This window comes from Dermacentor variabilis, chromosome 2 (assembly GCF_050947875.1).
Source record: "Dermacentor variabilis isolate Ectoservices chromosome 2, ASM5094787v1, whole genome shotgun sequence".
Lineage (NCBI taxonomy): Eukaryota > Metazoa > Arthropoda > Arachnida > Ixodida > Ixodidae > Dermacentor > Dermacentor variabilis.
The window spans coordinates 19,401,118-19,428,871 of record NC_134569.1 but is presented as its reverse complement, the minus strand read 5'-3'; the positions used below and the strand labels follow the sequence as shown (position 1 = coordinate 19,428,871).

Below are 27,754 nucleotides of genomic sequence, written 5' to 3'. Positions count from 1 at the left end.
CATTGGGCATGCACTTGAGAATTCAAAATGCTGTTATGCATTACACTCGAACAGAAACAACTATTCGATCATATCTAACAGTGAATTCAGGAATTGCATACGATCTGAATAGCAAATGGCATTAGATGAGACTTGTATGTTTCTACATCATTTCACATGCTGGCACATTGAAGGCTGCCAGACCAGTCATGGAGATTATATTGGTCTTTACTTCCCAGTCGCCCCGCCCTGATTCAGTCTGAGTGTAAGTAGGCAATATCCTTTTTTCTTAAAACTGTTGTCCATATTAGCATCCAATCAGTGCCATGATTCCTTCTCTCAGAAAGCCCGTTGGTACATTTGGGCTCGGTTCCATCTAGCGTATACTAGATTGGTGCACATTCTAGTTCCATCCATGATAAGGCTTCAGCCACAGGCTGTCGGACAAAGCTGCCGTGTGCGCTCCCATGGTGGTGCCGCGTTTGTTACTGCGAACACGCTTATTCCAATCGAAAGTTATCACTTTTTAAATTAGTGCATTTAGAGTATCTGATAATTTTTCGGTTGGCGCAGGACAGGTGTAATTGGAGATCGCAGGGAGAGGCCTTCATCCTGCAGTGAACATAAAACAGGCTGATGATGATAATGATACGTCATGAATTTCATTTACCGAGGAGTATAGTCGTTTGTTCCTATTCGTGTCATGCACTTAACCTGGTCTATTTCACTATAATATTGTTTTCTTCAATTATTGTCCGTACTCTAATATTCCACCAACAAGAAGCGGGCGTGAAACATTACGTAGCTTCATGTTGCAGATTGGCGGCTGCTGTGAGAAAATTATGTGTTACGTTTAGACACATTCAATTCGTGCATCGAGCTAAAATTACAATTGGTAACACCCGGCAAGAGCCACGGGCGCACCAAAGCATATAACAACATTTAAGAAAATGTACTGTGCAAGTTCTCCACAACAAAAACTAAAACTGCATCCACGCAAAGCACTCTCGCTTGCTATCAGACAATGTACTTCATAACGACAGCAAAATTGAAAACGTTCAGTTGTATAATCCATGCCTCAAATATATATGTTTGGCACAATAGCGTAAACATAAATTTGCAGTTGAAATAAATTTTAAGAGCGTACAATGTGCAATCGACCTCGGCGCTCACAGCGGAAGTACATTGAATATGCTGCAAAGTGCATCTACATCGCAATCCAGTTCGCTTGCAGCAACCTCGCACAATTTTTCCACACGCGGAAGGGGAGAGCGCCGTCCAGCCCACTCGACCTCATTCTAGAACACTCTAGTACAGTGCCCTTGATGCCCTAGTGTGTATGAATGCTGCCCCTCATGACAAACATCTTGCAATTGCCATTTGTGATAGCCACAGCTGCATTGCAATGGCAAAAAACTTGGGCACGACATGCATACCTTCCAAAATCTTCTTGCTTGTTCCCATTCGCATAGAAAAGTGTTAGGAAAATGTGAACTTGTCAATCACAAAAAATAATAATAATGATAACAAAAAATATGGCAGATCCGATGCATTTGGATCCTTCTTTTTTTAGTGCTTTTTTTAGTTGTAATCCCTCTGCAAAGAGACGCATGATGAATTCAATATAGTTTATTGTCAACTTATGTGATTATTTATGCCCTTTGTGCTTAAATACAGAAGATCACATGGTGTCATGGTATGCAATGTGGATGCAGCAATGTGGATGCAGCAATGTGATGTAAGCTAATGCATTGCACTAAGGTCTAAATCTGAGCGGTTGGTAAGGCGACTTCCTTGAAGGGAATGGTGCAAAAGACAAGCAAGTGGCAAAGACCAACAAAGCTTTTTTGTGCTTTTGTGCACCACTTGCTTGTCCTGTCTGATGCTAATGCAATGTTTTGCAAGTAGAGAACTGTCAGAGAAGAATTGTGAGCAGTGGTTCATGTACAGAGAAGTATTAAACATGGCGATGCATGTTTAACACTTCAACACATCTGATAAAACCCACCATTGATCATTGACTCCCACCACATGATCAACACAACCATGGAGGCCTCCCATTGAGTCTAATTAGGATTGTCCTTTGTAAATATTCTTTTTTCCCAGGAATGTTTTTCATGCTTTCCCTTTCAGTGCCACAGCTGTGGCGAACCAATCCCACTATGTCTACTCGGCTAGACACCGATGCTAAAACCAGAGAGCTAGCTCTACATGCTACACATAAGAGACTTCCATACAATAGCATCATCAGGATTGCACTGCCTGCAGGATCAACCCACATTAATACCCTCATCAAAACAAGATATCTCTGGGATGGGCCTAGTTCTGATCGCTATCTTCAAGATCAGCCTAGTTTACTAGGCTCATCTGGAATTGGTCTTTTTGGCAAGATACCAAACAACAAACAGAGGAAACCAGGATGAGGGAAAAGGGGAACTAGGCAAAGAAAGTTTCACTTTAAAACTTATGATCAAGAGGTGTTGGTGACAGATCGAGATCCCACAATGCCAATGCTCAGTTCTTCAATGAGAGCTGTGGCCCACTAACTACTTATGTGACCTTCAGGCTTCTGGTAACGAGCAATAGTGTTTTGGCAGAGAACAGAGCATTGCACATACTTGGACACAATCAGTCCGAATCCCAAGCTCACACAAACTAGACTGAGATGTGCTTCAGTGTCTCAAAAAAGCCTGCATGGCCTCCAATAAGGTGGTCATGTGCCATTTTAAGCACAAGGTGCCGAGGCTGATTTTGGAATTGTGGTGCCATCCTGTTGCTTCTGCACTGAACCAGTAGTCCACCGGCTTCCAGTTCTGTCATCTCAGCCAATACACTCATATGATGTTTATAAGGGTCGGTGCTTGGAGGATCTGTCTCTTGTGCAACCACTTTCAGTGTTGACAACAGTGCATTGCGATTTTTTGAAATCGATAAGCTGACCTGAGTCACTCAAGAGAGCAGCATTCACCACCGAGGCAATTTTAAAGCTGATCAGTGGCTCAAGCTCTGATGCAGCTATGGGAAATACTTTTAAGCATGCTGTCACTTTACATTGAAGAAGGGTTCTGTCGAAAGCATCTGCTGAACATTTGCAAGTCTCCTTCAACATTTAATTTTACAGTTGAATCTTTGCAGCTAAAGAACCCACTACTTGACTCTAGGTGAAGCTTATTCTGTGCCAAATCCTGGACCGTGATGTGTGGTTGCAGTGAATTTTAATATTTGAATCCAAAGTAGGACAAACTTGTCCACTGCCAGGCACTCCCACTCACTGACTGCATGATGCTGCTCTGACCGAGTCTGCACCCTTCCGACGTAAGAGACAGGCCTGCTTCCAGGAACATAACTGCAATGCCAACACTGCTGGCGTCCATCTCGCTCATAAAGGGCTTGTTCAAATCTCCAAATTTGATAACATCTTGGGTCAAGGACTGCGTAAACAGCACGAATGCTTGGTCTTGCTGCTGCTTCAGCAGCCTTTACAATTGTCATGCCTCTAAATACTGAGGGCAATGATGCGATGCCACATGGTAGGTGACAGAAACAGCATTGACCAAAAGGCATGGGAAGGAAGTTGTCAGGTTTTAAAACTAGAGATTTTGGCAGCATCTAGAAATGAGGCTGTCGTGGCAAGTACTCCGCAAGCCGAGTACTTTGAAGATGGGCAGCATGTGGTATCCATGGAATACAACTTTAATAAGCAAGTAGGTGACATTGACATAGTTAAATCAGTGCATCAGAGGCAAAGCACTGCAGAAAAGAGACACGCACGGCACCCTCTGCGTCTTGTTTCTGCACTCGTCCCTTTGCTATAATGCGCTGTGATTTACTTGTATTTATGCAAGACCAACTAACCTGAATTTCCGTTTGTGATATTGACCCACAGTTGGCAAGAGCCTGAAGATTTTTTTTAACCGCTGCAATTTCTGCACCAAGATATTGATTTGCAATGAATGAGTCCCTCAGCTTCCAGCTTATATAATTTTCTATGGACAACACCTTGCAATAGGAATTTGTCTGGGAGTGCCAGGTTAGAATGGCACTGCATCAAGCTTGAGTCTGATCCTGCATGCATCTTTTAGTGTGTTAAGCCTGTTGCATCTATTCTCATCAACCTCGATTTTGTACATGTTGCATAATTGGTGGACCAAAACAATTTCCAGAAGCTCGTTTCCTGAAACTTTTAAATCCGTTTTTGCCAATTGTTAGGCAAGGAAAAGAAGCCGGTGCAGTAGCTTATAAATTATGGCCTGTTCTATTTATTGCAAATTTTATTGCTAATTATGTGCTGCACCAGGAATTACTGTTGCCCTTTCTTGTGCAGATTTCAAGTACTTATTCTTCAAACATTTTTAAAGATGAATAAATCGCCAACGAGATAAGAAACCATTTTTATTTCCCAGCGTGCATTAGGTTTTGGAGTTCAATGACCACGATTTTATACACCTCAGGCAACATTTGTACAGCACCTGCTTGGTCCCTCGAAGTACACGTCTGAGATACCACCTATTGGCACTATGTGAGGAGACCTAGAGATAATCATCCCGATCTGTTCAGGGATTCAGCAGGCAACTAGCAGATCACTCAACCTGTAGCCCTGAGAAAAAGTCTACATGCGGTACAACTGTATAAACCACTGACCTGAATTCAGCCATAACAGATGCAAGGTACTGCACATCTGGACATGTTTGTCCACTGCACCAAATAGAAGATACATTGGAGTCTTCTGCCAAGCCCCAACTGCTTCAGAGCATTTCTCCAGTAGAGGGACCACAAGTGCCCAGCGTTGCTTAGGAGCAACACCTCATTGTCTTCCTAAATAAACATTCTTTTTCTCAAACTGGATTTTATATGTCCTCTATGCTCTAAAGTAATCGCAGCGTTTTCTTTTATGAATCTTATTAATGGCACATTTGACTGGTTCCTATAGCACTCTAACTCTATTTGCAGCAATGCAGAGCTTTCTCGAGATTTGAGCCAGGAAATGCCTGACCCAGCCAAACATTATGCCGCTTTCAGAGCAATCTGACTAGCCACGCGATTGGAATATTGTCGGATCTCGGTCACACTCCCAGCTCGAGGCGAGAGTGCCTTCGAGCACTCCAAGCTAAGTGTGGCTCTATGAATGATCTGCACGAATCTGTTCAGGGTGCTCAATTTCGGTCAGCCGAATCTAAACAGCACTGAGAGAGCATTCGAAAGCAGCCAATTGAATGTTCCATTAGTGATCCAAGTGTTAAAGGTGTCCACTGTCAGGTTCATGTTTTTATACAGACACCGAGACTATCAGGTGAAACTGACATGCCAGGGCCGCTATAATGTAAATCTTCTTTTGCTCGATTCTGTGTTATCCGCCATTCAAGGCCAGCCGATGTCAGTGATTCATGTGGCACTTTGCCCATGATATCACTAACAAAAGACAAAGAGAAAATAGAATAGAATCATTACATTATCCTGGCCTGGGCTGTATCCAACACAAGTTTGCGTGTTCAAGCAATAAGTTTTTATAAGGGGCTTGCGAACTTGGTGTTTGTTTGTGGAATTAGTAAAAAACGCATGATATAGTCATGTAATAAGACATATCTTTTCTTTTCAATGGCTTTTTGGAGACAACTGACTAATTCTGACAGGCACTGCATTCTTGATCTGCAGCTACATTTAAATTAAAACCTTTTCCAAATAGGCAAGCCAACGAAAGAAGTGAAAGACACCGAAAGCACTGTGGATATCTTGTTAATTACATATTATATAACAGCCAGGCAAAGTGAAACGCAAGAGGAGGAGAGCTCAATTACAAAGGCAACTTTATTTGTCTATGAGAAAAACAGCAAACTACACTGAAGCACAAGGGAGTGGAAAAAAGGAGGACGGCACGCCCTCGGCCAACTTCGTTGTGGCTGCCCAAAGCAGAGAGGCAAGCGTCTGGCTGCTGGCTCATTCCAGCTTGCTCTTGCAACAAAGTGGACATTCATCAGCATCAGAGGACACATTCACTCATCAAGCAAAAAAGTGCATGGGGCGCAAGCGCTTCCTAGACGGCCTGCCGAGGCAAAGCACCAAGGAAATATTTCCAAAGGCTGCTGCTGAGGCTGCTGCTGCTGCTGAGGCTGCGGCGGCGGCATGTTGAATTTGTAGACGACAAATTGCTATGCCATAACTGTATCTTCTTTTCTCTCTCATATATGTCGATATAATATATATATAATATATATATATATAATATATATATATAAAAAGATATCACATTCTTTTTTTTACACTCAACTAATAAAGTTAGAGGAAAGTTGTTTGCCTCTGACAAGGGGCATCGTGAAGAAGGGAAGTGCAGCCCGTGCCCCGACTAGACAGCCCTTCCAGGTGATGAAGCCTGAACACACGATGGCAGGGCGCTCGCCTATGTGTGGCGCCCTCCATCCAAAGTGCGGCCCCTTGAACACCACTCCACAAAAGTAGTACAACAACGGCCCGAGGATGCTACGAGGAAGTCCTCTGACCCAGCAAAACAGCACCGACAACCACATTATAGCAAAGAGTTGGGGGGCTGTACAGGTGTATGACGAGTTTTCCCCACTGGCCTATGAGCCCAACAGCCAAACCACTGCCTGCTCACTTCTTTGAACAGGCTCTGAGACAAAACTTGCAAGCCAGACGTGCACACACATATACCCAAAGGAGGAGAACTCAATAAAGCCTGCTACTGTGTAGTGAAGGAAATCTGCAACAATGGGGGTTAGCCAGGCATAGCAATGACAAAGACTCCTGCATATTACAAAAAAAGGCACTGTTTCTCTGATGTTGCTTGGTTTTCCATTTCTTATACTTGATCTGGACTCGTCCGCTGACATTTTCGAGACTACTTTGACTGGCACGAGGCCCAAGTAGCCTCAAATCCTGTGGATGCGAGGGGGCAAAAGCGGATCAAACGGTGCCACATAGTACGCACTGCTAGTGAGGCTTTTGATTTGGACGTTTTGATTCCCAGGAAGAATGGACGACTGCTTTTCCCCTGAATAGGTGCCACACTGGGACGACCCTTTTCCTCGGCCAAATCAGGTTGCATCAGGCTAGGACAAAACTTGGTCCCATTTCGAGCTTCCCTTTCACGCCAGGCAAAATGCAGCCGTGGACAGCTGGACTGAATAAAGGATGGAATCCTGTCATTAGGTGTGCTGCTGCTCTTTGGGCGCCCAGAAAAATAAGTGCACTCATGCGGGACATTGAAATGTATAAAGCAACAAACCTCCCTTCCCTGTGACAGCAACAACCTCACAGATTTCACAAGAGCATCTAAAACAACTCTAAAATTAAAGAAAAGCACATACATAAACTGAAAACAATGATATGATAAAGAGTACACTTGCAATCATATAAACCTGTTACAAAAGAAAACAATATGGCACAGAACAGTAAAGTGTGTGTGTGTTTGCATAAAAATATAGGTGTACAATATCTCTTTTGCTCGCATGCATATGCTATATGTCAAGGACAATGAAGTTTCCATGCTACCAAGACGAAAATGAACAGTGAATGGGATACGCCTATGTACACAAGCAGTGTGATGAGAAGACCCCCACATAACAAGGACCGCTCCCACCCTGTCTATGGTATAGCACAGCTTTTCTGGTGTTACTGCTTGTGTGACCTTGTGGGCAATGGCTGGGCCTGTTGCTTAGCATGGTCTCGGACCATGCCCAGTAGCACTGTCCTTAGATTAGCACCATCCCCGTGGGCAAAAAGGCCGGAGGCCTCTGTCTAAGTAATGGCATTTAAGTCACAACCAAGGCCTGCTCAGAGAAGCAAGCCTTGTGGCCGCATGTCGAGACAAAAAAGAATATTTGTTCAAAACGGAGTGTGTTTGATCAGAGATTAAATAAATGCACCCATTCATGTTCTTGAGGCCTACTATGGGTGCAAAAAGATGTTTCAATTCAACACTGTGTCTCTCTTGCACATTGTAGTCTCTAAGTTCTTTGCAAAGTGGTTAAAGGCCACAGTTGCATTCAGAAAGACCTTTTCCCCCTATGGAAACAGTGTTCTCCATGCTACCGATGAAAGAAAACGGTGAACAAAATGCACAAGCTCCGCCAGAAGGTAGTCTGAACAGACAACAGCCAAGTCTAACAAGGAAAGCAGCGCACATAAATTTTACTCCAGGAAGTTTCCCGTTCCTTGCTACTGCAGAGACAGTGCGCTTCAGAGATGTAATGTTTGCATAGGTGTGGGTTTGTCCACCCCTTCCTTGTTTCAAGTTTGTAAAGACTTTGGTCTTGGCATGTCAGTCACAAACAACAAAATTTCACAATAACGACAGCACTGTTCATCCTCGTTATTACTGAACCAGCGGTAAAAATTTTTGGCTATACACAGCAGTAGCCTGCTCAGCCATGATCACTAAAACTACAATTAAAAAAGCAACCTGCTTATTAATTACTTGTATTTACACAACAAGATTTGTTAAGCGCATGATCTTGTAGTGGCCTATATAATCAGATATTCACCCACAATGAAAAATACAATGTTAAAATGTCTCATAAATTGTCTGCACTAAGGGTTCAAATAAGTGCTATAACAATTCATTAAAAAATTTGTCAATTCATAGGACACTTTAAAAGCGCGATTGAAAACGGCCCTTCCTTAAAAGTTTGTCTCAAAACAAAACACTACATAAACACTTTACAGATATTACAAAAAATATAGATATATAATATATATATATATATATATATATTTATAAATGTGTATGTTCATGGTGGTGGTGGTGGTGTGTGTATGTATGTCAAAAATCTGGAAAACAACAAACAAACAAAGCAAAAAAAAAACTTGACAGAACAAATACTTTGCAGACTGGCATGTGTGCCACTTTCTTCCCCTGGGTTTTAAGAGTAGTCTTGTCAACACAGCGCCTCGAGCAACCAGGGGGGCCCCCAAGCCTGACTAGGGGGGCGCTGTCAGAGCGGGCTCAGGGACAGCGCCGGCACATGGTAGTACTTGCACAGAGGTCGTGCACAGCGACCCTTGGCAGCGTCGCGGCACACTGTCACCTTCCCTTCCACCACCTCGACAAACTCTGCAAGAGAGATGGGAGCTCTGCATTAATACTCCCGCTGTTGCAGGAAAAAAAAACAGGCGACTGCTTCCAAGCACATTTCATCTAACTGTATTGGTGAGACTTCTTGAGTATGATTGTTCATGTTCTGTAGGTTTTTTTTAAAATTTTTCCTATTAGTACTAGTACAATTGTTTGACTTTCTCGCATCTGTTCATTCTGAATGAAAAGTTCTCAGTATGCATATGTATTTCTCTTAGCTTAAGTCAGAAACGGCCTTGCATTTTGCACGTATAGTATTTGCACTAATCTAACATGCACCTTCTTTCCGAAAAATGGTTCCGAAAATTGCCTGCGCATTACAATCAGATACGAAATCAAAACTGTGTTCCCGCAATTGGCAACAGCCAACCACCAGAGCTGTCAGATGCAGCATCATCATCATCTCGAGAAGGCGGCAGAGCATGTTTCCTTGAAGGTTGCTGTGGGTATTGGCCGCGGGATCAAGCGAAGTCACCACCAGGCACGTACTGGCTGAACGAGGATAGTGTAGATAGTGCGTCATATTGTCTGCAAGCCGCTACTTGTTTACACGTGCTCATATGGCACACATATAATTTAAGGTCTGTTTATTCTGTGGTTGTATCGCAGTCATAAATGATGATCAATATATATATATATATATTTTTTTTTTTTTCAATGTAGACGCTCATTTGGCTTTGTGCTGTGGCCTTTGTGATGCAATAAAATTAATGTATGCACCAGTTGGACGCACAATGTGTAATATTCGCACCCTCCGTTTGTGACAATCATTTAAATTTTTTTGCTGCATTGCGATTTCAACACTTCACAAAAGACATTTGGCGTCATTATAAATAAATGAAGTGGTCGCTGTGATACCTGAATGCAGTACTTTAGCGATTCTTTGTAGTGATATGTATGTTGATCATTCCGCAATGTTTGCGATACCATGACACATGAACGAGTTGGTGCGAGATCACTCAGCAGAAGGAAAGAAAATCTTAATTGCTCATATGATGTTACAGGATGCAACTGATCTTAAGCGTATAATTGCATGACTGTCACTCAGCGATTATGCAACCACCCTTAGCTGTTCCTGAGGTGCCCTTTCATAATGTGGATATCCCACTATGCAGAAATAATTTTGCCTCACAAGTGGATTTCACGCTTTGGTACTTCGATCACCTGCTACAAAAAGGAAGTGAGAGAGAGAATGAAGAGGAAAGGCAGGGAAAATAACATTGTAGTCGCTAGGCACAGGATATTATAAAATTTAGTTGCTGGTGGCTAATATTATGAACTCTTTGGAGTGATGTTAGCTTGACTGATAGTAGCGGCCATTATTTTTGAATAACAAGAACAAAATAATGCGGTTGCCTCTTAAAATAACTGAATATAGTTCATGTCGTTCTCATGCACATAATAAATTAAAAACCTCCTTCGTGCTAAAACGCTACTTTTTTACTGCTACCATGTAAAGAAAAAAACACACAGGAAGCCACACGGCAATCATGTCACAGAGCAGTGACTCATAGGAGCATACCTTGTTTAACTAACCTTAGTAACTGTCTTGTAATTGAAAAAGAGCTAAAAGTAATTATGTGTGCATACAAAGTAGTCCTTTATGAAAGCGCACATGTGAGCACATAGCCTATGCTCTGCGGAGGCTGTTTAGAGCACTAGCACGTAGCAGCAAGGGAAAGCACGTCCGCTTGTAGCATCATCTATCGGTGGCCAGAACAACCAGACATGGCCGATAGGCAAGCACCTGCTAGAATTAAGAATAGTGAGGCTAATTGAAATTAATTCACGTTAAGTTTTAGACTAATCAATAATTACTGAGGTTAAATCAACAGAGCCTAATCAATAATAATTAAGGGTATTTTGAGATTAACCTGACCTAATTAAGTAATACTAATTAATTATTCATGCAGCCTTAATTGAGGCTAAACAATTAAATATGTGAATGTCATCAATATATAAATAACAGTCCAATTAAATAACAAAATAATCACGGTTAATTACCTAAGTTGAAGTTTGACTTGAGTGCACTTGTCTGTGCTAAGCTGCTCCAATTCAGGTGAGGTTTATTCACGCTATGTGGGGAAATGGGGAGCCAGAGCTACATACTGCAAAAAAGTATGAAGAAATCCTACCCTAGTTGTCCAAGTGTGCATAAGCTTACCCCCAAATGTCAAGTTGAGACGATTCCAAATTTCAAGTTGGCCTACAACGAAATTTGTTGGCCTACACCCACATTTCAAGTTGGCCCACCCCCACATTTCAGTTGGCCTACCTTTACTATAGGCTTCCTTCCCCATGCATTTTCTGTGGACCCTATGTATCCCTATGGGTTATATCGCTAATCAATTTTTTTTTTCAATTTTTCCTTACCGCTTATAAAGCTGCCAATCATCTACATTTACACTATTATAATGATTAAATGTGACTTCACACATTAAGCATTTTTGTGCAGATACACAGCATTACACTTTTTGCGTGGTAGACAGATCTTGCTGGTGTACTCGCCAAAGAATGCTTATACATTATAATACGCTGGGAATACCTATTAACTAGCGGGCATGTGTTGGCACTTCCACATTTCCAGTGTACTAGCGTACTGAGTGTTGTTTGCTACCAGCAGACGCTGCGCTGGAGGCCCCGCCCGTTACGCATTCATCTGGTGTGGGAGGGAGTCCAGCAGTCGCTTGCCTATCAGCCATGTCTGCTTACTCTGGCCACCAATAGATGGCACTACGAACGGATGTGCTTGCTGCCTGTTGCTGGTGCTCTATGGACACATGCTCTGCGTGTTCCCTTTCATAAAGGACCACCCTGTACAAGTGGTGAAGTCACAAGAACTAGCTACTTAACTTCATTGTACAGGAATACAGGCATCACTATAACCAGTGCGAGATTAGCAGAAAGTTTAGTTGCGCAAAAGCAGCTCCAACAGAATGGGCAGAACGCAAGCCAAGCAAAAACAAAAAATACCATGTATGTACTGGAACAGAAACTGCGTTTTCCGTTCCATTCATGTATAGCAGGAATGTTTAGTGCATTTGTTGCAAAAATGTGGCATTAAGGGGCAATATATTATCACTTCACTGCAGCCCCATTTTCCACAGCAAATCGCTGCCACATACATTTCAATGCATGCCGCCGACTGCTCATCCACACTAATGCATCGACAATGCTGCCATCTATAACCCGATCTTGCGGCCAATATTGCGGGTTCATTTTGTGCTCGACTACAATCACTTTCACGAAATTTTATGCGACTGGACCCCAAATGCATTGGCGTATATTCCCACCAGCATTTCTCGCACTGTGCCAAGCTCACTTTCTATGCAGAATGCCAAGAATGCTCTCGGCCACATATTTTGATAAGTCTGATGCTGAGTCACGTAAAATCTTGAGAAAATGATAGTAGTATCCCTAAAAGTGATTGCTTGAGAATACAAACTTGTTTGCTTGGTATCTGTGGTATCCTTATGAAAGGTTATTAAAGAAAAAAATTTCCTTCCATAAAAATTCTGAACATCTACTTTTTTTTCTGCTCGGAAATGTCGGGATATACTATATTTCTCTTTTATAAATTGGGCGCATATTACAATCAGGTGCATGTTACATTCATGTGCGTTGTTATTTTCTTTAAGCCCGCAAAAATTGGGTGCACATTAAATTCGGAGACGAATTAGAATCGTGCAAATATGGTATACATATTGATTTTATTATGTGCTTTGTCAGAGCAGCTTTTATCAGCTACTCAATTGTTTTATTCAAAAGAAAAAAACTTGCTGACTCATTGATAATTGATTGCAGTGGCTGCATTCTGGATGGGGAAAAGCCCAAAAGTGCACATGTACTGAGATTTCAGTGCAGCATAAAGGGGCACCAAAGAAAAATATTAAATTAGTTTACACTCGTACAGCATTCTTTCAAAACTCTATTTACATTTCTTGGCACAACTTGTTAATTATAGAGAGGAAAATTAATGATAAACTTTCTCTCTTTAAGCAGAAGTAAGGAAGATGGAAAACTGGGCAAGTTGGTGAAGCTTCATGGTAGCTACAGCGAAACAGACCTGGACAAAAGGGATAGAAGGGGACACAGTATGGCACTGACTAACAACTGAAGTTTATTGGAAGAAACCAGCCAACATATAACATGCATCACATGACCAACAATGGTTCTGAGTAGATTCCCTAGCTTGTGTGTTTCTACAGTGAAGAAGGTGCATAAAAAAGCATACCTTTTTCCGACTTAACAGCATTCGAAACCATTTCCAACTCAAATTGATTTAACTTTGCAAAAGCTTGAGATGTTATGTTAGCTGGATTGGCAGAAATTTCGTTAAAATTTCTGCCACTGGCCATATTCTATTCAAATAAACTTCAGTTTTTGCTAGCACCATATTGTGTCCCCTTCTATCCCTTTTGTTTGTATCTGTCGTGCTGTAGCTACCGTGTAGCAGTTCGTGTGATGCTGCAGATTTCATAGCATTATCTGTGCAAGAAAACTAGACACAGCACAAAGTATTTGCCTAATCTTAAATGCAATGCAGTTCTTCTTAACAGACAGACACTTAAATAATCCTGAGCATACATTATCAAAAGTGATTACATCATGAGGAGAGCTGGTGTGGGAACTTAAAAGCGCCATCTTTTGTTTCTGCATCCTTTCTGAATTACAGAGCCCCCACTAAATGATTTGTTTAGAATTCCGGAAATGTAATCTATCTAGGTTATGCCATGTAACCAAAATTACAGTAGTCTATAATCATCCACTGAGGTGCCTCCAGCAGCCTGGATGTAGTGAGGGGAATTAAAGAAACCTCGACAATCAATTTACGTCGGAACTATAGTCGGAAACAACTTAAGTTTGCAGTGAAGCCTTGCCCCATGTCCCCATAACCACAACCCACTGTTCCTCCGCGAAGCTGCAAATAGTTTGTGCTTCAAACTCTCCCTGTTACATAAATAAGGCGGCAACAACAAAAATTAAATTATTAGCGCGTAATTTTATACGATTTTGCTCATATATTATATTGTAACAGTGAAAGCCTAATTCTTTATTGAACTGGAATAAAATGCTTGCTTTGTTGCAACTATTTACTGTCAAGTTTTACTTCAGGTTTCATGAGTAAAACAGGCTCAGCAATCACAACTGTAACGGTGACTTTTGAACAGTGAAATGCACAGACTCCATACATTTTGTCCATGTCTGTTGCACACCTCATCGCTTTCGCCAATGAAAAGAATCTTCAAGAACAGCAGATACTTCGGAGGTATCATGTACAATGCCATTTTGAAAATGTTGCATGACAACGATTTCGTTTGCTTCTGTGATTGGCTGGAGGACTAATACAACCCCGTGTGGTTTGTGTGCCTTGGTTGCCAACTGCTGTTTCTTTAAGTTGTATCCTACTATAACCACATGGGGCAGTGGCTTGCTGACTATTGCATTGTGAAGCCACAGGTCTGATAAGGGGTTGAAGATGGCAAGCACCACTGGGTCAACACCAGCCTGCTTTTGCAGCCAACCTTCAAACATTGGCTTGAAGAGTAACAATAGGGCTTACATCACCAAAATTAGCATTTTGACACATTATGGCCTTTGGAAAGGCAAGCTACGACATTCGATTATATAATACTTGCACCTTTGGTCTTTATTGATAGTTATAACCTGTTTTGCATATTTGATGTTGCACAATTTGATGTAAGCAATTTCTGAGGAATAATTATAAATAAAATTAGGTCTCCCATGTTGACATTGAGAGTATTTCACCCAGAGAACATACAGGTTGCCACACATAGTAAAGGCTATTGTTATCTACAAATTTACCAGGGAGTAGCACAATTACGAGTATGCTACCAATGCACACCTGAGCTGAAGGATCCATGTACACTTGCAGTAGACTTAAGAGTATCAGTATGCAAAGACAAAATTAGATAAACAAATAGCCTTGCTCATGTGCACTACCGTATTTACTCACATAATCCTCGCATATTTTTGTGCGGAAAATCGATGAAAAGTTTGCGGATGCAATAATTACGCGGGGGAAATTTATCGCGAGAACATACCAAGTGCTAAAACAAAAGATGCAGTTTCACCCGAAAGGCAAAGCATCGATTGCGATAGCAAATTAGCAGACATCTACCCAAAGTAAGGAAAGTAGTCTTATTGGCCGTATAGACTTGGAAATATTTCCTTACTAACTAAGTTAACAAGCATGGTGTCAGCACGCACAGGCGAACATGAACACATCAACACTCGATGACCGCAGACAAGCTGTCAAAACGCTGGCATGAGGAAGCGTGGCAGTGAGCAAAGTAACTTTCGTGCTATTGCATCAATGCCAACTCACACGCCAGTGCCAACAATGCCAACTCGCACGCCAGTGCCATCAATGCCAACACCGCACGCACAGAGGTATGAGCTGCCTGCAGATCGCTTTGCGCGACCGCACACAGCCACGCAAAGTAGGCAGTGGGTAATGCAGTGTAGGTAACAACATTGCGCCCCCCCCCCCCTTCCCTCCTTGCGCAAACGAGATTGAGCTGCGATCGTCAATTTCCCATGTGCGCGGTATCAGAAATGCGCAGTTGCTGTCGGAGAACAATGCTGCCCATTCCCCCACGGCCTTTCGTGTGATAGAAGATGGCGCATTTCCTGTCAGCTTGCACGCATCAAGTTTAGCCACGATCGTTGGCTCTCCTTGCGCGTTTTCAGGGATGGCGCTCGGCTGTCATACGCTATCATCATCAGTGGCCGGAACAAGCAGACATCTGCTGCTGCAATTTTTTGGGGGTGCGATGATTACTCGAGGGAAAAAAAGAATCTTATTTTTGATCAGCAATGCGAGGGGTGCAAGCATTATGTGAGTGTGAGAATTACGTGAGTAAATACAGTATCTTAATATAAATTCGCAAATGTAGTAAGCCTTAAGAACCAGCCAGCATAGCTCTCCTCATAAACTTTGCTTAAAATAATTTATAATAACACTGTCTTGGAACACCACCTGTATTCCGGAGTTATAGAACAGGGCTTTTTGCTTGTACATACTTTGCAAATTGCACTTGCAGCACTAGTGCAGCTTCAAGCACAGATATGACAAAATGCAAGATAACAATAAATTCATTTCTAATCTTTCTTTCATGTCAATTCTGAGCGCTAATGTAGATAAATCCTGGTTTTGTTTGCAGCAACAAATGCAGCAAGCTACTGCCAGTAACATAGCTTAGGTGATTTAACAGGGCCAACCAAACCCTGCTGAAAATGCTTGGATGGCTTACCTTCAACAAGGTGTACATATCGACACTGGGGCCTCTTGCACTGCCCTGACTTAAAATCTCGGCACACCGGCAGGGTGTCCAGTAACTGGAAGAACCAAAGCACAAAAAGACAGTTTCATCAGGTTTAAAATTCTACACAAGACAACACATTAGTAAATATATTTTTGCCGTGCAGTAAATTACCAGGATCTTATAACCCCCAGCAACACTACTCATGTACAGTGCTCACGGAGTGAAACGCGTCAATTTAGGGCTAACTAATGCGCATACTTTCGTTTCCACCAGCTGCAGTTCATGTCACATCGACGTAATTTTGGCGAGTATAGTTAGATCGCAGTCCGCGTCACCTTTGGTGACCAGATTCCTAGCAACATGACATTGTACACTCCAGTACCTTGCAGACATTCAGGGTTCTACTAAATGCTCCCTGTTGCATTTCATTCCATGAGCACTGTACACGCATGTGTGGAAATGGATGTGGAAGCAGGAGAGTCAAAATGCTGATTTTAGTGCAGAAAGAACTGCGGGCAGTTGAAATGAATGACAAGGTTAATCGATCAACTGGGCAGCACGAGTAAGTGGTGACTGCAAGATGGAAAATGCATCTAAAAATATGCCGCGGTTTTGAGGGTCATGTGAGGTGTTCCGTCCAGTACATTATTTAGGTCAATAATGATGATAAGTACATAACTGCCACTTACTTCAAATACTTAAAACTGCACTATGTTTTCATAACCAGGCACTAAAGAGATGAAAAGGACGATATAAATGACAACTATCATTGTTGTCCTTTTCATCTCCATTGTGACCAGGTCTTTTACACTAGCTTTTAAAATCATGAGTACTTACCAACTTTCTCGGCTTTATGTAGTGATAACTAGGTATAGCTCTAGCTATGTTCATTATGTGGCATGAAAATGAGAACAAAAGCTCACCAGGAAAATATGTGCCAAAAGCCAGCTAGGCACAGTCAATAAACAACCCACAGGTTCTAATGCTACACCTAGGTGACTGCAACGCAATAGCACTGTGGTCCTCAATCATTTGATGACCACCCACTGACATTCAATGAACTTCCTCTGTCCATGGTCACTGTAAATTATGCTGACTCGATCATATCCACTTCTTGACCAATTACCTCTACTCCTACCCCTTTCTTCCTGATGCTGCCACCTCTTCTTGCTCTTTTTTTTTTTTCCTACTCTCTTGTATCCTCTACATGCAAAATGCTGGATTAAACAATGCCTGATTTCAATGTACTAATATGTTGTGTCTGTCTCTGTGAGTGCAGCACTGTTTCATGCTTCTATTCTTTTTTTTCTCCTGCTTTAGCCACTCTTCGCTTTACTGTGCATTTCGCTACCAATGCAATCAACGCCTCCACCTTGAACAGAGCCTTCTTGGGGTATGGCATTTGGTGACTGACAACACTCTAGTGCAGCATTCCTATTTTGTTGATTTCAACCATGTGTGCCTGATTCGTCACTAGCCTGGGACCAGATGATAGGACATCAAGGGCATGTTCCAACTTGTCCAGTACACACCTCGTGTTTGTGTGGTCAGCTGCCACAATTCAGAGCCAGTATTCTGCTCCTTCTCCACTCTTGTTTTCACCGCATCAGTAAATTCGCTGCAGACACATCTCCTTATAAGCTACATTTCTATCTGTACGATGCTATCACATTAACATTTTTGCAAGGACACACTCCACTGGTATCAGGACTGGCTCATCCATGCCTCTGAGCACAGTACCTCCAGGATCAGCCCAAGAGCATCACGTCAACATTCAGAATGAGAACTGGTGACTGTACAATAATATTGCATTAGAAATTAGTTCCCCAGGTAAGGGGTCATGATGTCACACAGATGTAATACAGTGAATAACTCAGAATATATGCACACCAAATCTCTCCCATTGATACAAAACTCAGCTGGAAGATTTGAAACCAAGTTCTCACTGACTTGCCTTAAGACTAAAGCAGAAAAAATTACTAGGTTGAGACTAGTTCTTTTAGAATACAACATACCCATTCCTTGATAGGAAACAATTGGCTAGTCCATGATGTCACAGAAGGCTGGTGCAAGAAATTCAAGGTGGCATCACCACTAGCTTTTTTTCTTTCTTTCTTTTTTTTTTTTTTGCTTCTGCATGGTTTACCAATCCTCCACTCACAGCACTTGATGTTTGAAATGTGCAGTCTACCAATCCTGTTTAACTTAATATTTTTCAATGTCCCTTAAAAAAATATTTAAAGGCTGTCTGCCTAAATGTGAAATTGAAAGGACTTGTGACAGCAACTTTGTCTTTCCTACACATGGTGCCACTGATGTATGGGCTGTTTCACACTTACGGGAAAACGCAGAGCGCATTGCATTGCGATGTGGCGAGCGCTGGAGTCAGGTGGCAGCAGCAGCTCGCGCAGGCACAGACACTCTAGGTATTAGTCTTGAACCGCATCATCTGCTATGGCGGTGCGTGTTGGCGGAATTGTCGGTAAGCAAGCTACTGTCGGAGGTAATGCGCGGATTTCATTGTTGCTGGGGAAACTGAACTGATGTTCTTCTTTACTAAGCGTTGTACGACGCCAACCTTCATTGGTGACAATGGGGTTCTACAAACTTCTTTTAACCACATGCTTTGTTCTTTCGAAAGGCTGGGGTACTGAGTGCGTGCACATATATATATTTTTTTTCAATGTGTATGTATATTTCTTTGCCTGACACCTCACTGCCTTCCAGAATGATCGCCGTCATTGCTGCCGCTGGTGACATGACAAGATACTAAGTGAAGTGCAGAGCATGATGCATGCATTTTCCCGCCAGCTGGCAGAGCCTGTCCGGTGTAATGACCTATTACTGAGAAGAATCACTTCCAGCTCTGTGTCTTAACATAAAGCATTCCTTTATTCATATCTGTTTGTTTCATCATGTTTGACCCGCATAGATATTATTGTTGAGTGCTTTGTTTTCCTTTCTCGTCAAAGAGAGACTGAGCCATGTTGCACACACATTTTTGGTGTCTTTTCCTTGTCACTGCACATTATGGTAGTACACACAGTGAAGAAATATACGTGCACACATTTACTACCCCGGCCTTTCGAAAGAACAAACGAAGCATGTTATCAAAAGAAGTTTGTAGAACCCCATTATCACCAATGAAGGCTCAGAGGTTGGCATCGTGCAACGGTTAGTAAAGAACATCGGTTCAGTTCTCTCAGCAAAAATGAAATCCGCGCATTGCCTCTGACAGTAGCATGCTTACCGACAATGCCGCCAGCACACGCCGCTGTAGCAGATGACGTGGTTCAAGACTAAGACCTCGAGCGCCTGCGCCTGTGCGAGCTGCTGCTGCCACCCGACTCCAGCGCTCACCGAATCACCATGCAATGCGCTCAGAGTTCTCCTTTAAGTGTGAAACAGGCTGTACATGGTATTGATCATCATTTGCTACTTCAGGTGGATGTCAAAGAACATGCACTATCAAGGTGCAGATAATCCACACCTTAATGAAGCTTCTGCTAGAGTATTGTAGCACCATCTAGCATCCACTCAGCTGAACAATGATTTGTTGCTTCCAAAATTTTGATGCACACCTTTGTGTCTTTTCCACCTTTCCTATGACATATGATGCACAACAGGCTTAAGGCAAGATGAGCTGAAGTTGTGAAAACACTAAGCATGACTTAGTATTGCAAGTAAAATTTTACATGATTACACACCTTGGAGGCACATATGATACACGAGACTTCAGACAATAGGCTTTATGGACCAGTGTGAGCACTAAGTATAACATTCAATCACAATTAAAACCTTTTCCTTTGGAAACTGAGCACTGAGCCCTGATTTACAAAGTGGTGACTTGTGTAAGAAGTGATGACTATTTCTGTATTTCACTTAGCATAAGGTAACTGTAGTGATTAGATGAAAGTGACTGTCTATTTCAGTGAAGCAAGAGTAATGCTCCCTCTGTCACAGCATGCAGTGTGTCACACCCTTCCTACAGTTTTGGTGCATCAGATTAGTTGATGATGCACACACAGGCAATTGTAAATTTCTTATTTCAGCCTCACTATGCAAGCACAATGTTCCGGTCTGCCAACATCTGAAACGTCTGCTTTAACACATTATTGAATTTATCCATGATCCTGACAATGCAGATAGCTTAATTCGCTCAATGTGTTTACAGCTCAGAGGAAGTAATATATGTGAAAATCTCCTATCAGTAGCACAGAAAATCCAATGTCATCACTACGTATAAATAAGGCACTGGTATCTGACAACCTGATATACAAGCTCTATGACGGGACAGGCTTGAAGCTTATGAGAGTAGCTCCTCTCTTACTTCTATTCTTAGACCAGCTTCTTTTAGAGAATGCCTGTCCAAAGCAGGCAGTCTTTTTAATCAGTAGCATTACAAACGTTGTGGCATGCAGCGCATTTATGTGATGGACAGGATGTTCATAAAATAAAATTGTGTGCAATAATTTGGGCACATGCAAAGTGACTTGAGAGTTAAAATGCGCCTACTATGCGGTCCAGCATGATCGCCCAAGAAAGGCTGTGAGTACCTGACCATTGTCGTCACAGTACGCTACACTAGCAGCGTTAGGGGCAGCAGCAGCCACACCAGCGGATACCAGAGTGACAGAGGGCATCGTGGGTACTGGGGAGGGACCAGTGGTGGTGGTGGTGCACAGTGGTGGTGAGACAGGGGGGCGGGGGGCAGAGAGAAAGAGAGAGAGAGAGAGAGAGAGAGAGGAGCGGGTGCAGTTAGAGCCATGCATTCACAGCCAACAGTTGCAGGTGTGTGCCTTGGCGTCACATGGAGGAAGCAAAAACAGTATGAATCTAACTCATTTGTTACCACGAGAAATGTGGTCATTTTTGGTGCTTTTATGTTTTAACATTTTATTTCAAGATGTAATAGTCACAACATATACTGCAATACATAAAATTATAGCCTAATTACTGGTGTTTTGATGATTGCTCAGACAATTTTTGAGAATTCTTATGTGAACTTTCAAAGAAGCATCAAAGTAACAAAGTAATAATCAAAGTAATAATCTGTGATATTTAGTTTAAGTACTGAGCATAAAAAAGAAAAGGTCTGAAATATATAAAACATGCAGCCGGTTACTAGTTCCCAATTTTTCAAAGTCAGATCATGCAATAACATTATTTTACGCAGATTTGTTGGCATGAATACTAGCCATAGTGATGCCCATGCTATGCGGGAAAGCAGTAGCTTTGCAAATGTGAGAGCAGGTAAGTTGCTGTTGTTGAGGGAGCTTTTGCTTTTACTCAATGCAGCAGGCGCATGGTTCCTGTTTTACTGCATTCTTTAGGCTCACCAAGCAATGGTTGTCAAGCTAGGGAGCATGCAGAAGCCTCCTCATACTTGATTATTCCGTTCGATCAGCTTTTCTGGGTAAGCAAAGTGGTGTAGTGTGCTGCAATGTGCAATGCATGTGGTGTAATGCATGTGGCGTAGTGTGCAATGCATGTGGAGGCTCCAGCTGGCACTGGAGCCTCCGCATGCATTGTTCAGTTCCCACACAGTGCTGTACAGCACTGTCGAATGTTGAACAATATTGTACAGCAATGAATAAGGGCACATGAACAAGCAGTGTAGAAAATGTAAGAGCTTAGATATTAGTCAAGCTTCGGTTGAAGATCAGTCTGTAATCGACTGCGTGCTCATGTGGGTGAAAACCATACACAAAGGGGAGGATCGCTCATAATAATTTGTGCATATGCTGTCGAAGCACTGATGGATAAAAGCAACCCATGGGGCGTAGAATACAGTTGCACTTGATATTACTTGAACACAATTATCAAAATAACAATGCACTCATGAGCATCTACTGTTGTTTGAGGCATTGTTAAAGCAGCCTATACCTGACCAACAAAATGGCAAACCAAGACAAGCTTCTGTTCTTCACTGCTGCTGTCGTTTAAAAATTATCTTGCCGAATCGACTGAAACGCAAACTTTGAGTCTTTTTATTGAAATGCTAGGAGCATGCAGGGCCATTCTATACGATACCTCCAGTCAACGTTTTTTTTTCCCCCAGTTTGCCCACAATTTTTAAGTCTCACAAATAGCTAAAGTTCAGTCATTATTTCGAAGAGCGCATGATGTTGCTAGTAAAATAATTGCAACAGAAATGTATAAGAACATGCAGAAAAACTGTCATTCAAATTGATCAACTTCTATAGGTGTGGTGATGAAAGGTAATGCCGATGGTGCTTCATATAAATGGAACTTCATGCAAATGTGCAAACTTAGCTATTGCTGCTACGTGCCATTAAGCATCCCGTGTGTGTGCATGCGTGCATGTGTGTGCGCACGTGTGCGCGTGTGCATGCACATTTAGGGTTTTCTGGCAACCGTTAAGACCATGTTGAAAAAACAATAGATTTATTGCATGTTTCAAATCTTGATAAAGACACTAAAAGTACCATGCCAATATCGCAATTTGGAAACATATCTGCATGTAGCACATAGGGTATTTTAGGAGTACCTATAGAGAACATCTATAAACAATATGAGATGATAACTCATGAGGAATGTGCAGTACTACTTGCAGCATTGCAAATTATCAGAGGCCTATTCTTGATTCAAACACTATAGAAGAAAGAAAACATTATAGTTGTCAGCAGTGACTTAGCATGAAAAAGCAGCAAAGAAGCCAGGAATACATGCAAGAACAGTGCAAAGAATAACAGTCAGGCAGCAGCAGTTCGCATATAGAGATTTGTACTATTTCTAACCCCTTCCATGCAATGTTTTAGGTATTCAGGGTGCCAGCAGCTTTAAAAAATATTTGTAAACAAAGGAAGATGTGCTAGGTCACCAAGTCTCCATCTTCCCTTTCATTCACATCTCACAATAACAGCGAACTGAACAACTTCTAGCACGATTTGGCCAAATAATGGTTAGATGGCTCATCAGACATGTTCCCTTTGATGAAAAATCCAGGTAGTGTAAATGGAAACGGTAGGTGGCTACAGCCACTAAATTTTGGGGGGTAGGGACAGCACTAAGAGCTTACGCTGGGTTGCATGCAACGCCTCACAAGTAACTAAGTGCTTAGCAAAAGCAGGACAAAACAGCGTGCTAGGCGACTACTCACACGAGACAGGCACGAAGGGCTGTTGCATCTGTAAAGCCAGGGCCTGCTGGTACGCTGTGGCGCTGGGCTGGTACACAGGCACACCGCTCTTATCGAGGGCAGGGCGTTTTGTGTAAGGTACAAGACCGGGCAATGCCTGTGTGCAACAACACAAAAGACGGGCCGGGGGCAGGGGTCAGGTGCAGAAAATGCGCTGTGCCACAATGGCCGGGCGCGTGCACGCAGGTGAGCCAAGCACATAACAGAGTGCAACAAGGACTTGTGCACAGCCAGCGGCAAAGCCCATTATGCGCACACAGCTAGCTGGACAAGCGGGCCCCTGCCTGCTGCAAGGGCTTGTTTATTTGGCCGCCTAGGTACGGTGCACTCGCCTGCGAATTCTTGTTTCAATCCAATCAAACATCACTACTAATCCGAGAGCAGACAATATTTTCTTGCCAGGCTGTTTGCAGGGCCAGTTTAGCCTATGCAGACATGAGTATAACTTCAATGGCTATGTACAACTGTGTACTTATTGAACAAAATTGAGCTATAACTCTGAGACCCCCTACACCAGCAAAGACTGGGCCCAAATTCAGTAAAATTAATGGCTCATTAATAGCCAACAAAGCATACAAGTTAGGCAACAAAACACACATCCATAGCACTCTAGGCATCAGCAAGAAGCCACTAGTTGAATGAAGCCAGCAGTTCTCATTTGCCTCACAATATATGTTCTTTTTTTTTTAATACAGCAAACGGCTTTCTTTGAAGAGGTGCGACCCTTGTAAGACTGCAAGCTGATATGGATGAACAAGCCAGGCACGTGATGTAGGTATAAATAAGCCAAATAAATGGTTGAGAACAGGGTGAAGCTGAGCTTGTTGGTTCTGATCCAAGCATTTCTACAGGCAGAACTTGTTGAACATGGGTACTGGCCGACTTGCAACATTTTATTCGAATAAATTCAAAATACAAAGGAAGGAGAATGACAAAGTTGTGTCGTGCAGCAAGACAATAAGCAGAAGGATGAACTATAATGAAGACCGCCAGAAGCCAGCACTAGGTGGGCTGACCAGGGATATATGGGCTGCTGAATGTAAGCTGGAGGGCTGGGTAATATGGGCAAGCAAGAATAAAAAGTAGATATATATGACAAAAGTTTTTTTTTTATCATAGCAAGAGAGTGCCGTTTAGCTATTAAGTCTTTTTTCCTCATCAGAAAACCAATAGATTGCCGACACAAAATGTGCAAAAAATCTTCTGCAACATTTTCAATTATATCATGGCTACATTTAAACATGCCGTTATAGAATAACACCAACTCGGCCACAAAATTGTCAAAGCTTTTGCAATAGATAAGCATTATGGGTCATTGAATTATGGTTATTTATTTTATTAAGAAAAAATGAGAAAACAGAGTTAAGATGACACACACCTTCACTATCACTTGTGGGGAGCACACGCATCCATTCCTTCCCGCGTAGTCACGTCACCGCGTTCGCACATTGCGATTACATTAAAAGCTGGCACAGACACAGGAGAGGCGCACTACACCCTCTGCCAATTCTCATTCACTCTCTCGATGCACCCTTTCCCCCGACTCATGAGAAAGCTATCTGATGCACAAGGAGGAAATTCCCCTCACAAAGGTAAAAAAGGTATAAAATAGCATCACCAGTGGAGGCTCGCTCTCTCTGGCACCCCGTGCTGCAACCCATGCATGACCTCATTTGCCTGACTATCACACGCAACGAGTCAAGCCTATTTATCACTTATTACGGCGTGGACTTCCCTCTGCAAGTGTTCCTTATTGCTTATAGTAATAAACGGTGTTAGAGTTGACAGTGCTGATTGCTTTATTTGCCTGAACTCAACATAGCTACGATTACACGTGCTACGGGTTGGGGAGTACCACGGAACAACTGTGTACGGTTAGATCCAGAGCTTGCCTTTAGCCCTAGCCTCATGCAGAGCATACCCCCCCAAACTAACTCATCTTTCCAATTCATATCTGCATTCTATTCTTCCCCTTGCAATGTCCCCCTTTCCCTTCTTTCAATATCACCAGCCCTCTGGTGCTGTCTCCTGGCAACCATAATAGCAGTCTATTTTCTTGCTTCACACACTGTTTCCTTTAACACTTGCCCTGAGCACACATTTTTTCGGAGATACATTAGCACTTGAGTAACAAAGATTTAAGTTTATACAGCGTACCGAGCGTCAGCAGCAAACTTCTTGGAACAGCAAATAATGACAAGCAACAAACTGCTTCTAGGCCACAGTTACCTTTTCAGTGACTTAGCTGTTGCCGATTTCACCTGCTTCAAGAACTTGTTCATATAAACTTCCTTGAAGTGAGTATCCCTCTTGCATCCTTTCACCATCATAAGACTTGCAACAGGAGGTATGGAGACTGACGTGCGATACATTATTGCAAGCAAAAATAATTTTTCGTAAAACTTCATGCAACATTCATAAAATCGTAAAACAGGCCTAGATTCATAAGCATTAAGAAAAATTTGGGAGACTTGGCAGGTATGCAAGTGATGCAATTTACGGCACTTTGATACCCGTTTTCACTGTGAATTACAAAATGATGACTTTCGATTTCTGGCGCTTTCACAAAGAAATTCAGGTCCTAAATAAGGAACCTGTTCTTACCAGTTGATAGATTTTAGTTTCTCTTTTGAATGCACCAAATCTAATTCAAATGTGTTCAATAGATGCGGAGCAAAGGTTATGTATTAATAGGGACAGTTGCAAGGCAAAGTTGCCTCTCAACAACTTCCAGTAAAAGGTTACAAGTCGGCACTGTATTACCCATGCACTCATTTCTGTTCCACAAGTTCTAGCCGAGTGTAAAAAAAAAAATTAGCAAGGTTTTGTACAACTATTTTAAGATATCCTCACATAATGGTCCTAACTATGAGCAAGTTAGGCATGCTGCTGCACTATATGAAGCTATAAGTATTGCATGTAGCAAAAGATGCCCATGCACATGTGTGTATGTTGCATGTGTGCATGTGCACATGCCTGTGAATTTGACTGCTCCAGTGGTACTGGGGAGTATAGCCATAACGTGTCTTCTATGCACGGTGCAAGCAGTACTTCAGGCACTTCATGGGTATGTAATAAGCACTTACTGCAGATTGCCTCTAACAATTAGAAAAATCCTTCTGCTGAGTAATGTGCAAGAAGGTTCACATGGGCAGTTTTTACAAGCCTCCAATGATAAGGCTTTGATGCTTCATGGCAATGCTTTCAACCAGAGATTAAGCAGCTCCTCCACCCCCTCCCCCTAAAATAAAGAAAGAAGAAAACTGGGCAGATACCATTGGGGAATCATTTTCTATGTCAAGCAATAAGCAATAACTTTCCTTGTGAAATAAATGTGTTGAGACATTCATTGTGATTGCACTGTGAGGCTCAACCAGTGTGCGTGTGTATGACAAGCTAGTGTTGTCTCCACTGTATGATGTTAATGATCCCATCACGCTACCTGCCAGCCTAATGTGTGTGCCAAGCAGGCGCTGTCTCCACTCCACTATGACATTATTACTCGTGCCATCAGACAGTGACCTACCTATCTGTAATTGTAATTTTGTCATTTTAAAATTCCATTTCGTAAGGCACATTGTCAATGCATACCGTGTTGTTATCACCAGAGAGATTAACAATGTCCTCATCGAATATCTTCTACATGAAATTAACGAGACTCACCTACTTCATAAAAACAGATTGTTTTATTATGAATACTGCAGTTATTTATTGACAAAAGTCGCGCCTCCAAAAAACAACACCAAGCACTTTTCACAAGAAAAGCTCCCTATATAGTGATGTATGAATAAAGAGTGCCCAATATACATGGTTAATAAACTCTCGTATACCAAGAAAAAGCTATAAACGATGACAAAACTGCCTGCCCATCAAGATCACACGCACGCACGCACGCACGCACGCACGCACGCACGAACGCACGCACGAACGCACGAACGCACGCACGCACGAACGAACGAACGCACGAACGAACGAACGCACGAACGAACGAACGCACGCACGCACGAACGCACGCACGCACGCACGAACGCACGCACGAACGCACGCACGAACGCACGAACGCACGCACGAACGCACGAACGAACGCACGAACGCACGCACGAACGCACGCACGAACGCACGCACGAACGCACGAACGCACGCACGAACGCACGCACGCACGAACGCACGCACGCACGAACGCACGCACGCACGAACGAACGCACGCACGAACGAACGCACGCACGAACGAACGAA

At 42.5% G+C, this 27,754-nt stretch overlaps 1 protein-coding gene across 1 annotated transcript in view; it reads right to left on the bottom strand.

Annotated features, from left to right (window-relative positions):
* Positions 1-5,766: 5,766 nt before the first annotated feature.
* Positions 5,767-27,754, bottom strand: part of LOC142570268 (uncharacterized) — a 140,097-nt gene continuing 118,109 nt past the window's right edge. Inside the window, exons 10-11 of the mRNA XM_075678666.1 lie at positions 16,345-16,429; positions 5,767-9,046 (exon numbers count right to left, since the gene is read on the bottom strand). Coding sequence (XP_075534781.1) covers positions 8,928-9,046; positions 16,345-16,429 — 204 coding nt within the window. The 3' untranslated portion in view covers positions 5,767-8,927. The remainder of the gene's footprint in view (positions 9,047-16,344; positions 16,430-27,754) is intronic.